This window comes from Pelobates fuscus, chromosome 6, assembly GCF_036172605.1.
Source record: "Pelobates fuscus isolate aPelFus1 chromosome 6, aPelFus1.pri, whole genome shotgun sequence".
In the NCBI taxonomy this organism is placed as follows: domain Eukaryota; kingdom Metazoa; phylum Chordata; class Amphibia; order Anura; family Pelobatidae; genus Pelobates; species Pelobates fuscus.
The window spans coordinates 16,555,678-16,570,535 of record NC_086322.1 but is presented as its reverse complement, the minus strand read 5'-3'; the positions used below and the strand labels follow the sequence as shown (position 1 = coordinate 16,570,535).

The following is a 14,858-nucleotide window of genomic DNA, read 5'->3' as shown; positions in this document are numbered from 1 at the left end:
AGGACTTCCAGTCCATGATTAACGCTGCAGTAGCAGCATCAGGAAAAAGAAAGCCCTCGCAAAAATGCTTACCCAACCTCCACCTGAGGTACTTAACCTGCCCTTGGGCACATCAGAGGGTGACGATCTGCCAGAATCCGAAAGATCCATTGGCACAGCCCCTATAATCAAACGCCACATACCTGGCACAACATCCGTATCTAGACCTAAAGGGAAAGAGCCAGCGAAACGCACAAAACGTCTGGTGAGGCCTGAACCCCACCCTCCTCCAGGGAAGATGAGGACTATCCTCCGGCTCTGAATATCTTAGCTGAATGGAGGGCGGATGAATCCGCATCCGATGCCGGGGATGACTGGAATGATCTGCCTCCCCGTGACTTCAAATATGTGTCTGGTGCTGCCACTGGTGCTCCCTCTCCTCAGGGGTTGACGCACAACCTCTCCTCTCAGGAGGTAGACAGCTTTTTTATGGAATCCCAAGGATGCCCTTTGTTTGATCCTCACACCATTAGACACCCGAGATCCTCAGAATGGTCCCTATCTGAGCATTTAGCACGCGCTTTGCATTTCTGGATACGCAAACCTCTAGACAAAGAGGTCAGGGTGAGACTACGGGCGGAATGCCCGCGCACCATCCTACCTGATAAGATGGCAGTGACCCCGGAATTCCACCAAACGGAGGTCATATTCATGTCCCTGAAGGGTTGGGATCCCAAGAAAGGTGTTGAGAGAGGCCTAAAGGCCACATAGGGCAAACTGCTTGATCTCCTGGGACCCCTGGGGAAGATCCTATATTTCACCAATGAGGCTTTGACCCACGGCTCGCAAGTGGACCCCCACACCATACGTGAATGGGCTCAAAGATGCATGTGCCTTCTCGGCAATACCAACGCAGTGATCTGTACAGAGAGACGAACAGCTGCGCTTGTATGCATGGATTCTAAGCTCATAAACATGACGACCAAAGTACTGGGAGCTTCGGCCAACGGCCTTCTGTTTGGCTGTGCCTTTATAGTGGAATTAAGAAACACGTGTCTCTCTTTACAACACTCAACAAGGCCCAGACATCACTGTGGCAGGTATTCCGCACTCCAACCCCCCCTTGGGGTTTTTGGAAGGGCTGATAGGCAGAGAGGCCGTGCCACCAGCCAATTGTGGTCTTCTGGACCCAGGCCCAACCCTCCATCTACATCATTCTACCCAAGTTCTGCCTACCGACAACCCACACACTATAAAGGGGCGACCAGATCCAGAGGCTCTTGCGGACATGGACACGGTCACTTCCCTTCATGTAGGTCATGCTTCATGTTACCCTTATATGACCTTAACTGCAGGGAGATTATCTCTTTTCTTCCAGAACTGGAAGGACATTTCGACGGATTCCTGGATACTCCAAAACGTTCAGGGTTATGACATCAAATTTTCTGCAACCCCCACGCAACTACATCCATCGCAACCGCTTTGGGTTTCCATGGCTCATCAGCTCATCATAGAGGAAGAGATACAGTCACTTTTCACGAAAAGAGCGACCCAACCGGCTCCCAGCGATGGCGCCGTTATCAGCAACATCTTCCTTGTGCAGAAAAAGACGGGCGAATTTCGACAGGTCATCAACCTCCAACAGTTGAGTACTTTTGTTGTCTACCAACACTTTAAAATGGAAGGCATCCACCTGTTACGATTAGACCTAAAGGACGCCTACCTGTCGGTTCCAATTGCACCGCACTGCTGAAGATTTCTAAGTTTCCGCTAGAAAAATGCCACCTACCATTTCACCTGTCTACCATTTGGCCTGAGCTTGGCTCCCTGGTGTTTCACAAAACTACTGAAACCCGTCCTCACGCACATACGGTCTCTGGGAATCTGGTGTCTGATCTACCTAGACGACTTGCTGATCTTCTGCGACTCGGCCTCATTACTGGCCTCTCAGACGAGATTTATTGTGTACTTTATCGAATCGTTGGTATGCATAGTAAACAGGGAAAAATCAGCTCTCAAACCGGCTCAAATTGTCCAGTTCCTGGGATTCGAGATCGGCTCCACAACGTGCATTCTACGCCTACCCCTGTAGAACATTGCATCGATCTGGAAGGAAATTCGGAAAGTCCTACGGTTGGAGCTCATCCCTTTACAAATCCTTGCACGGCTGGTGGGCCTTCTATCGGCCTCCATGCAGACGATATATCTGGGCCCACTCCACTACAGAGCCATGCAAAGACACAAGGACTGTTTCTTACGGGCAGGTTACTCCTATGACCAACTAATACCGATCACCACAGAGGTGCGCAAGGAACTATGTTGGTGGCTCTTTCATATGCAGGCCTGGAATGGGAAAGCCATCTTCGGGCCTTCTCCAGACTTCATAGTGGAATCGGACGCCGGCCTTTGGGGCTGGGGAGCACACTGCGCAGAATCCTCCACCGGGGGCCCGTGGCTTCACTAGGAGGCACATCAACTGCTTGGAATTGATAGCAGGCTCCTTTGCCATCCGCAGCCTGGCCAAACACATGTTGAACTGTTGTATACTGCTGAACATGGACAATATTTTGGCAGTGCAGTACATCAACCGCCTAGGCGGGGCTCGGTCTCAGGCACTCTCAGAAGCGACCAAAGACATTTACACCTTCTGCCTCTCCAGGAACATCACGCTGACAGTGGAATATCTCCCAGACACCTCCAACCTCACGGCGGATTGGTACTCCCGCCACTGGAGGGACAGCAGCAACAGGCAACTGGATGGGGCAATATTCGAGACTCTCAATCAGCTCAGATGTCCCCTATGGATAGACCTCTTTGCCTCCCAGATGAACCGTCAACTTCCCAGATTCTTCAGTTGGCTCCCAGACCTGGAAAGCGAGCCAGTGGATGCTTTTCTCCAACCATGGCCGACTCAAGGGGCCTATGCCTTTCCACCATTCTCCATGCTGGCGAGGGCACTACACAAAATCTGGACACACTGGGCATCCCTGTTACTGATCACACCCCTCTGGCCGGGCCAAGCTTGGTTCCCAGAACTTCTAGAACTCTTGTACGACCACCCGCTGAGGTTACCGGATTTCGCAAGGGGAACCACACCCACTCGTCCTCCAAGACTGACTTCATCTTGTGGCCTGGATGATTTCAGGGGATCTTGGGATGTCACTGGACTTCCTCAGTCAACTAAGGACCTCCTCTGGGACTCATAGGCTCTGGGTACTAGATGTTGCTACCTAGCAGCCTGGAATGAATGGTCTAGCTGATGTCTGGAGAGGGATTCCTATCCCTTTACAGTCACTGTTCCAGTAGTGTTTAATTTTCTATTGGCTATTTTTACGTCGGGTCGGGCTTACCGGTCTGTTAATGTTACAATATCGGCAGCCCACGTCCCTATCCAAGGTTGTCTGATAGGACAGGATCCGCTGATTTGTAGGCTTATGAGAGGTATGCAACTTTCCCGTCCTCCTGGTCCGAAGTACTCATGCCTTTCGGACGTTGAATTGGTATAAAATTTTCTACGAATTTGTACAGACAACTCGATGTTGTCCCTACGCCAACTTTCGGCAAAGTTTACTCTACTACAATGCCCTGTCTCTTTCCGAAGGAATTCGGATGTTAGGGCCTTCGTCGGGGACGGTCTTTCTTTCTCCCCAGAAGGAGTCTCTTTTTCGGTTTTGCGTCGCACGAAAACATATTCATCTTCGATTTTTTTATCCGTTTTTCCCGACTTCACCCCGTCTTTGCGTGGCTACGACCCTCGCTAGATGGGTTCGATGGTTGCTATCGCTGGCGGGTGTCAAAACGACGTTTGCCCCGCACGCTTTTTCGTTGGTTGCTTCACTGCCGGATATTATGCGCTCGGCTGACTGGTCTCGCAAGGAGACTTTTCATATCTTCTATTTCCGTCCTGCTTCTCATACTTCTTTCGGCCATCTCTCACATCGCTAAAAATGCAAATATGAAGCCTCCTGTCATGTGATAAAATTGTAGATTATGCTAACGTAGTGTACTTATAATCTTAATTTTTAGTAATGACAGGAGGCGAATGTTTCCCACCATTTTCTCTCCCTGCCAGGCTTCTCTGTCCTCTCTACCTAATTTCCACTGTCGCTTACGCATTTTTTCTTACTTTATTATGGTGACATAATTTTACTAATTTAACATGTATGCCTATAGATATTGTCACTAGGGTACTGATGAAATATGGCCATTTCGCTACATTTCACCTTTTTCTCCTTTTTTGCAGTTTGAATACTGGCACCATACGGTGGATTTCATCTTCACACCTTGGTCATTTCAAGCAAAGTTTGGATTACATAGGATCCGCATCGTTATCTGAGTTATGATTTTCGGACTTGTTCATTGGACTGTTCGTTTGCTACAAGGAAGTGGAAATGTATCACAGAGCTATTTATAGCAGTGACTCTTGTTTTCTGATTGGTTTAAAAGTTTTGATTGATCTGTGCTGCTGGAGTTTTAGTAAAGAAAGATTATGCAAGTATTTGCCTCCTGTCATTACTAAAATTAAGGTTATAGGTACACTACATTAGCATAATCTACAATTTCTTGAGTTGACTACAAAACCCATCACTCTAAGATATAGTGATCCAGAAGTCATCTACTTGTGGTTATTGATGCCATAATATTGCAATATTGACTTACCGTATATACTCGAGTATAAGCCGAGTTTTTCAGCACATTTTTTGTGCTGAAAAACCCCAACTCGGCTTATACTCGAGTCAATAGTCTGTATTATGGCAATTTGCATTGCCATAATACAGACTGGGGCTGTGGGGGCTGCAGAGAGCGTTACTTACCTCTCCTGCAGCTCCTGTCAGCTCTCTTCTCCTCCGCGCCGTCCGGTCAGCTCTTCTGTCAGCTCCCACTGTAAGTCTCGCGAGAGCCGCGGCTCTCGCGAGACTTACAGTGGGAGCTGACCGAGGTGCTGAACGGACGGCGCGGAGGAGGAGAGAGCTGACAGGAGCTGCAGGAGAGGTAAGTAACGCTCTCTGCAGCCCCCACAGCCCCCCCCCCACTGAACTGCCAATGCTGGACCACCAGGGAAGGAGAGCCCCCCTCCCTGCCATGTATCAAGCAGGGAGGGGGGACGAAAAAAAAAAAAAAAATTCGAAATAATAAAATATTAATAAGTAAAAAAAAAAAAATATTACAAATAAAATAAAATAATAAAAACTAACCATAAAAAATATTAAAATAATAAAAAATAATAATAAAATAAAATAAAATAAAAAATAATAAAATAAAATATTAAAATAATTAAAAATAATAATAATAAAATTGCCCACCCCCCACAAAGGCTCTGCAACACACACACACACACACTGCACACATACTCATACACACACTGCACACATACACACACACACTGATCACACACACTGCATTCATACATACTGCACTCATACACACACGCTGCATTCATACACACACTGCACACACACTGCACTCATATACACACGCTGCACTCATACACACACGCTACACTCATACACACACACACTGCATTCATTATATACACACACTGTAAATAAATATTCAATTAATATAATTTTTTTAGGATCTAATTTTATTTAGAAATTTACCAGTAGCTGCTGCGTTTCCCACCCTAGTCTTATACTCGAGTCAATAATTTTTCCCAGTTTTTTGGGGTAAAATTAGGGGCCTCGTCTTATATTCGGGTCGGCTTATACTCGAGTATATACGGTATCATTATTGCAAATATTCACTGATTGTCACACATGTATATTATTTAATTGATTAATTCCCAATAAATGTATATATTTTTATAAATCTTGTGAATTATTATGTAAACTCTAAATTCGTTAATAAACATACTGAAGGATCTAAGTGCTCAAATAGTAAGGGGTTCTTAGCTTTAAATTAATTAATAAAGGTATATAGTGCCTTACTATCGGTTTTTTATATTAATTAAAACTATGAATAAAAAATACTTGTCAACTTTGAACAGATCTGCATTATGTTAGCTTTGCATATGTTACTTATGTTCACCAGGCCTCTTCCAGCCTCAGTAACTTTATGAGCTGAAGTAGTCTGGGTGACTATAGTGTCCCTTTAACCCCTTAAGGACACATGACATGTGTGACATGTCATGATTCCCTTTTATTCCAGAAGTTTGGTCCTTAAGGGGTTAAATATTTTTTCATACACGTTCTACACATTTAAAAAAACAAACAAACAAAAAAACAAACATTTACCTGATGTTTATTATTCATAATCTGAATTTTCTTTTCATGAGAATGTGCTTTCAGGGATAAATCCATCTTATGTAGTCCATCAGCCATGACATTTACTGCCTGAGTTACATGAGAAGTAAGTCCATCAAAACTAAATTGAACATGATTTAAGTCATTCTTTTCACCAGTGCAGTTATGAAGTTTGAAGTAAAAATGTGTTTCAAAAAATATATTTTTTCTTGGTATTCTTGAAGAACATTTAAAATGATATATCCAGAGATCATCAAGTAGCATGTCATTAGGGTAGTTTGAGAGATGGACATTCCTAATAAAATCATCAAGCTCTAAACTATTCTTTGTGTTATATTCAATTGCTAAACTGCCATTCAGTAGTAATGGCTTGTTATAAAGTGTGAACTGATGTGAAGCCCAAATAGGACCAAAAATAAATGTTTTAGATTGGAGTAGTGTCATCATTATTTGGAATCTAAATGCTACATAGACAGACAGGGATCCAGTAATGACAATAACCTGTGCAGTTGATTTTGTAATAGTATTGATGATCTTTTGACTTACTGGTTTAGAAATAAAAGTGGGGATGTCTACTTTTATTGTGAAAGCCACACAGATGCCTTCTCTCAGCATATTGTTGGTCAAAATCTGTGTTTCTTCCTCTCCCATGTCATCATCAGAAGCAAATAATCCAACCCAAGTCCATCCAAAGTATTTCAGTAGCTTGGATATGACAGAGTAATTAATATGATCATTTTGCATAGTCCGAAAAAATGCTGGGTAAGTATCTCTATCACTTAATAGGTAGTTGGTTGCACCATAGCTGATCTGGAACAAAATAAAAACGTATAAAAATGCGACAACCATGTATGTTCAAGTACTATGAATAACATTAATAGAAGCAACACAAATATATTGATTGGCATACATTATTTAGTGAAAAGAACACTGAGGATAAATGGAATATCTTCCAACAAATATTAGAAAGGTACATTTCTCATGTTGTACCATTGGGTAATAAATATAAAATAAACAAATTGAAATCAATGTGGCTTAGTAAGAATGTGAAATTAGAAATAAAAAATAAGAAAAGGGCTTTCAAAGACTTTAAAGATGACAAATCAGAGGCATCCTATAAAAGATATAAGGAACCCAATAATGTGTGAAAAGATGTGATTATTTTCGCTAAGCTTTAAAATGAAAAAATGATAGCCAAAGAGAACAAAACCAACACAAAAGCGTTTTTTAAGTACATAAATTCTAAAAAATTCAAAAAACAAAAACAAAAAATAAAAGTGTAGGTACACTAAAACTGGGATAGGAGTGTTAGTTAATGAAGACCAGGAAAAGGCAGAAGGTATATATTAAGGAAGAACACATGGCAATAGATATGCAAATGATTGCTGCAAAAAACTTGCAGAAACATTGTAATTGGTTAACTCAAGACAAGGTGCTGCAGCAACTAAAGAAAGTTAATATAAACAAAGCTCCAGGGCCTGACGGTATTCATCCACGAGTACTTAAGGATGAAAATAAGTGAACCTCTGTTTTTAATCTTTCAAGATTATTTTCTTTTAGAAAGTGTTCCGGAGGATTGGAGTAAGGCGCATGTTGTTCCTATAAGCAAAAATGGTTCAAAATCCTTGCCTGGAAATGATAGACCTGTGAGCTTAACTTCTATGGCTGGGAAAGTATTTGAATGTTTATTAAGTGATAATATTCAAGAATTCCTTAAGAAGAACATGGTTATCAGCAAAAATCAGCATTGTTTTATGAAGCACAGGTCATGTGCAACTAACTTGATTGCATTATGTTAAGAAGTAAGTAGAAGTATAGATCAGTGAATGTGATCGATTTGGATTTTGCCAAGGCGTTTGATACAGTTTCACTCAATAGATTAGTGTTCAAACTCAAAGAAATCGGTCTAGATGAAAATTCATGTTCTTGAGTAGAATATTAGCTTAAAAATAGAGTACAGAGAGTTGTCATTAATGGTACATTTTCAAGCTGGACAAAAGTATTGTCCCTCAGTAGTGTTGTCGCGAACCCGAAATTTTCGGTTCGCGAACGGCGAATGCGAACTTCCGCAAATGTTCGCGAACCGGCGAACCGCGCGAACCGCCATTGACTTCAATGGGCAGGCGAATTTTAAAAACAACAGGGACTCTTTCTGGCCACAATAGTGATGGAAAAGTTGTTTCAAGGGGACTAACACCTGGACTGTGGCATGCCAGAGGGGGATCCATGGCAAAACTCCCATGGAAAATTGCACAGTTGATGCAGAGTCTGCTTTTAATCCATAAAGGGCAGAAATCACCTAACATTGACACCTGTCCTCAAAGCCCAGCCCTGATACACACTGACACAGAGCAGAATAGAGACTGTTCCCCCTACATAGGGTCACTTGGCAGATATGGATTGACACCTGTCCTCAAAACCCCTGATACACACTGACACAGAGCAGAATAGGGACTGTTCCCCCTACATAGGGTCATTTGGCAGATATGGATTGACACCTGTCCTCAAAACCCCTGATACACACTGACACAGAGCAGAATAGAGACTGTTCCCTGTCCACAGAGACCATGATACACACTGACACAGAGCAGAATAGGGACTGTTCCCCCTACATAGGGTCACTTGGCAGATATGGATTGACACCTGTCCTCAAAACCCCTGATACACACTGACACAGAGCAGAATAGGGACTGTTCCCCCTACATAGGGTCACTTGGCAGATATGGATTGACACCTGTCCTCAAAACCCCTGATACACACTGACACAGAGCAGAATAGAGACTGTTCCCCCTACATAGGGTCACTTGGCAGATATGGATTGACACCTGTCCTCAAAACCCCTGATACACACTGACACAGAGCAGAATAGGGACTGTTCCCCCTACATAGGGTCACTTGGCAGATATGGATTGACACCTGTCCTCAAAACCCCTGATACACACTGACACAGAGCAGTATAGGGACTGTTCCCCCTACATAGGGTCACTTGGCAGATATGGATTGACACCTGTCCTCAAAACCCCTGATACACACTGACACAGAGCAGAATAGGGACTGTTCCCCCTACATAGGGTCACTTGGCAGATATGGATTGACACCTGTCCTCAAAACCCCTGATACACACTGACACAGAGCAGAATAGAGACTGTTCCCTGACCACAGAGACCATGATACACACTGACACAGAGCAGAATAGAGACTGTTCACCGTCCACAGAGACCATGATACACACTGAAACAGAGCAGAATAGAGACTGTCCCCCCTACATAGGGTCACTTGGCAGGTATGGATTGACACCTGTCCTCAAAGCCCCTGATACACACTGACACAGAGCAGAATAGGGACTGTTCCTCCTACATAGGGTCACTTGGCAGATATGGATTGACACCTGTCCTCAAAACCCCTGATACACACTGATACAGAGCAGAATAGGGACTGTTCCCTGTCCACAGAGTCCATGATACACACTGACACAGAGCAGAATAGAGACTGTTCCCTGTCCACAGAGACCATGATACACACTGACACAGAGCAGAATAGGGACTGTTACCCCTACATAGGGTCACTTGGCAGGTATGGATTGACACCAGTCCTCAAAGCCCATGATACACACTGGGGGGAGCTCTGTCCTCCCCAACCCCTGCGCGGTGGGTGGGGGCCATAAATCACAATGGGGGGACCTACTGTCCTCCCCCCTCGGCCCCCACCCCTGCGCGGTGGGTGGGGGCCATAAATCACCCCACAGTGTTTGGTTCTAATGAGTGCAACGTAAATGGCTGCACAGGAGCTGGCCAACTGGAGAATTCAAAAGAGAAAACATGCACTGGAACTAATCGAGAAAGAGGAAAGACAGCCATACCAGATTCAGATGACAAAGCTGACACACAAGGGGTTAATTGAAATTGATACCGTGCCCGATCAGAACTTGACCCTAGAGGATCTGTCTGATTCTGTGTGGCAGCCTCAGGATTCTCAGCAGGATTGCATCTCAGAGAAAAGGGACACAACATCCCAACACAAGAGCCACCTTTTAGATCAGGACTGCCTTATATGCAAAGGGCTGATAAACCCCCCAGGTGATGCTGACTTAAGCCAATGGGTAATTACCAAGAAACCAGAGAAAATATGGAAACACCATATAACTAATGGCAATCAACATTCTTCATGCATTGAAAAGAAGAACAAGAAATTGTATGATCCAGATACTAGACTCACAGATCCAGCAGACTCAAGTGTGTGGAAGGGATTCCTTCACATGTTCTCTATAAAGCAGTTTAAAGTTACAGCCACGCCAGGTTATAGCAGTCATCTTTGCCAGGATTTACCAAAAGTGTTAACATCCGAAGGATGCATTTTGCAAGAGTCTGTTTGGGAATATGTGGATCGTATCTGGCCAGAGTGCACCAAGGACATGTGTGTGATCCGACTGAATCAAAGAACGTCAAGTGATGCAGTTTCATATGCTCGGCTGTATTCTTATCTTAATCGGAAGCTGAGATATGCAATCATCAGAAGTCATGGAATGGAGGCGTTCCTAGTGCCTCTACCTGCCGGCCAACCCATCCCTCAAAGATTGCGTCCTTTGGGAGGTCCAGGTTTGGAAGACAACCATCCTATTCTGCTTCTGATCTTGCTTCTTCCAAGCCATCCTTCCTGGACAGCTTATCCCAAAAAATCTTCCAAGAAACAAGGTTGGATATCCCAGATGATATTTTCTCTGACATATTAGCAGATGTTGAACGAGAGGAGAGACAAATGGCCGAGCAAGGGCTCCCTCCTCCAGGTTTCCCAAATTTTGAGCAGTGGAATCAGAATTCTGAGGATACAGGAGAGGAAGTTGGCATGCCTGAGATCATGAATATGCTCCAAAATTTGAGCAATGGCCTTAAGTTCCCAGGAGAATTCTCTGTAATTATAGGAGAGAGTCAGGGTGCTAATATTATGCCACCTCTCCATGTGCCAAATACTGTTCCAGCAGGCCTCCCATATCCATCTTTTCCATTGTATCCAGAAGCAGCCTACCCTGGCTGGCATTGTATGTTGCCCCCAACTCATGCAGTAAATCCATTGTCCATTGACCCAGCCAATCTCTTCTCTTACCCGCTTTCACAAATAATACCACCTAACTTCTTATCTGATCAACATTTTACTGCAGGACCTCAACCTTTTGCATAAATGTTTTTTTTTTTAACTGTTATGTTTTAGCGAAATATTGAAAAAAATACATGTAATGTGCTGAACATCAAAGCTGAAATTTTAATTTGTCTCAGTAAGTTGAAAGCCATACTTTCTATGGGAGTTTCAAATGTTCAATAATAGTTTTCTGAAGAAAGCATAACTGTCTGTTTTTAGCAAGCAACAACCCCATATTAAGCTGTTTATTCACTGAACATCTATTTGTACTGAATTGAAAACTGAATGACAAAATGTAGGCAGAAAACGAATGATTTGAATATATTCTTCAAATACCAGAATTTTTTAATTTGTTTTTTAGTTCACTACTATTCTGTGTTTAGTAATGTATAAGTGTGCCAGATGTGACACGTTTACATAGGTTAATTATAGCCACTGTTATATCTGGGCTACAAATACATGCATTTTGGCAAACACCTCAAAGCCCATGTAAGCTTTGTGTTGTTGAATTTCAGTGATTTCTTTTATGTTGCATGTGTACAGTTGTACTGTAAAATGGGTAAAGCATGGGATATGTTTTTACATTTGTATACTAAAAATTTTAATATACGTTGAAAAAAAAAAAAGAAAAAAAAAAAAGGACGCATGAGCCTACACGTCCAGTAACGTGGCAAAAAAAATTCCAGCTCCCCAGAGGCTGTCCTAGCACCCCGGTCTTACAAATATTCATTAACAGCTTTTTCTTGTTGGAGCAGGCGGTCGAACATTAGGAGTGTTGAATTCCAACGTGTAGGGCTGTCGCAAATCAAGCGCCTCACTGGCATGTTGTTTCGCCGCTGGATATCGGCAAAGTGAGCCATGGCCGTGTAGGAACGCCTGAAATGGCCACACACCTTCCTGGCCTGCTTCAGGACGTCCTGTAAGCCTGTGTACTTATGCACAAAGCGTTGTACGATCAGATTACACACATGTGCCATGCACGGCACATGTGTCAACTTGCCCAACTTCAATGCCGCTATCAAATTTTTTCCGTTGTCACACACCACTTTGCTGATATCCAGTTGCTGCGGAGTCAGCCACTTTTCCACCTGTGCTTTCAGGGCAGACAGGAGTGCTTGTCCGGTGTGACTCTCTGCTTTCAAGCAAGTCAAACCCAAGACGGCGTGACACTGCCGTATCTGGGATGTGGAATAGTACCTGGGGAGCTGGGGGGGTGCCGTTGATGTGGAGCAAGAAGCAGCGGCACAAGAGGACTCAGCCGAGGAGGTTATGGAAGAGGATGGAGGAGGAGGAGTAGAGGAGGTGGCAGCAGGACTGCCTGCAATTCGTGGCGGTGTCACCAACTCCTCTGCAATGCCACACATTCCTTGCTTGTCAGCCGTCAGCAGGTTTACCCAATGCGCAGTGTAGGTGATATACCTGCCCTGACCATGCTTTGCAGACCAGGTATCAGTGGTCAGATGGACCCTTGCCCCAACACTGTGTGCCAGACATGCCATGACTTCCTTTTGCACAATCGAGTACAAGTTGGGGATTGCCTTTTGTGAAAAGAAATTCCGGCCGGGTACCTTCCACTGCGGTGTCCCAATAGCTACAAATTTTTTGAACGCCTCAGACTCAACCAGATTGTATGGTAAAAGCTGGCGGGCTAATAGTTCGGACAAGCCAGCTGTCAGACGCTGGGCAAGGGGGTGACTTGGTGACATTGGCTTCTTACACTCAAACATGTCCTTGACAGAAACACAGGACTGTGGGCAGATGAGCGGGAACTGCTCAAGGCGGGAGACGGAGTGGCGGATGGTTGAGAGGGGGCAAGAAGGACAGCAGTGGTTGACGTGGCTGAAGATGCTGGACCAGGAGGAGGATGGCGGCTTAGAGTAGGCGTGCTGCTTGTACTCATGTGTTGATCCCATAGGCGTTTGTGATGTGAGATCATGTTCCTACGCAAAGCAGTTGTACCTAGGTGGGTGTTGGACCTCCCACGACTCAGTTTCCTTTGGCACAGGTTGCAAATGGCATCGCTGTTGTCAGAGGCAGACACACAAAAAAAATGTCACACTGCTGAGCTCTGCAATGACGGCATTCTGGTGGTGGACACAGCATGCGTTGATTGGCGTGCTGTCGGGCTGACCCCGGGTGCCGATGCATGATGTCTGACTGTGCCACTAGCTCCTTGCGACGACCCCCCCCTGCTTCCAACTCGTCTCCTCCTCCTCTCTGTCTCCCCATCTGAACTTTCGCCCTGTTATTCTTCTTGCCGAGCGGGCACCCACGTGACATCCATGGACGCATCGTCATCATCAACCGCTTCGCTTGTATCTGACAACTCAGAAAAGGAAGCAGCAGCGGGTACAACATCATCATCATCACACCGTACCTCCATGTGTTTAATGCTGCCTGCCTGAGACATATCCCTGTTATCTACATCCTCTAGCAATAATGGTTGCGCATCACTCATTTCTTCAAACGGGTGTGTGAATAACTCCTCTGACATACCAAGTAAAGCGGCTGTGGTGCTAGTTTTGGTGGTGGCGGCAGGCGGGTGAGTGCTATCTTGAGAGGTGCCTGAAGCTAAGCTGGAGGAGGATGGTGCGTCAAGGTTCCGAGCGGAAGCAGTAGAAGATTGGGTGTCCTGTGTTAGCCAGTCAACTATGTCCTCAGAACTTTTCAAGTTCAGGGTACGTGGCTTCTGAAAGCTGGGCATTATTCTAGGGCAAAAGGGAATCACAGCACCACGACCACGACGGCCCCTGCGGGGTGGCCTGCCTCTGCCTGTCATTTTTTGGGGGATTAGTGGTACTATGCGTGCAAGCTACTGTGAGACCAGATATAATTGGCAATGTGAACTGTAACAGTTCTGCAGAGCACACACTGTAGGCCTAAGACACCCGCTTGAAGACAAGTAACTGCTATTCAATCTATAACAGTGAAAAATAAATTTTGGTTTTAAAAGCACGCTATAGAGACACCAGATATGATTGGCAATGTGCACTGGAACAGTTCTGCAGAGCACACACTGTAGGCCTGAGACACCCGCTTGAAGACAAGTAACTGCTATTCAATCTATAACAGTGAAAAATAAATTTTGGTTTTAAAGCACGCTATAGAGACACCAGATATGATTGGCAATGTGCACTGGAACAGTTCTGCAGAGCACACGCTGAAGGATGGACTGACAGAGCCGCTTGAAGACAAGTAACTGCTATTGAAACTATAACAGTTAAAAACAAATTTTGGTTTTAAAAGCATGCTATAGAGACACCAGATATGATTGGCAATGTGCACTGGAAAAGTTCTGCAGAGCACACGCTGAAGGAAGGACTGACATAGCCGCTTGAAGACAAGTAACTGCTATTCAATCTATAACAGTGAAAAACAAATGTTGGTTTTAAAAGCACGCTATAGAGACACCAAATATGATTGGCAACTGTCAAAGCACGCTGGAACAGGTCTACAGAGCACACGCTGAAGTAGGCCTGACACCCAGACGCTTGCAGACAACTA

At 44.5% G+C, this 14,858-nt stretch overlaps 1 protein-coding gene across 1 annotated transcript in view; it reads right to left on the bottom strand.

Moving 5' to 3' along the window:
- The window catches only part of LOC134566001 (vomeronasal type-2 receptor 116-like), a 107,873-nt gene that overhangs the window by 40,834 nt on the left and 52,181 nt on the right, over positions 1–14,858 (bottom strand). Inside the window, exon 3 of the mRNA XM_063425715.1 lies at positions 6,213–7,031. Within this exon, the coding sequence (XP_063281785.1) occupies positions 6,213–7,031 (819 nt within the window). The remainder of the gene's footprint in view (positions 1–6,212; positions 7,032–14,858) is intronic.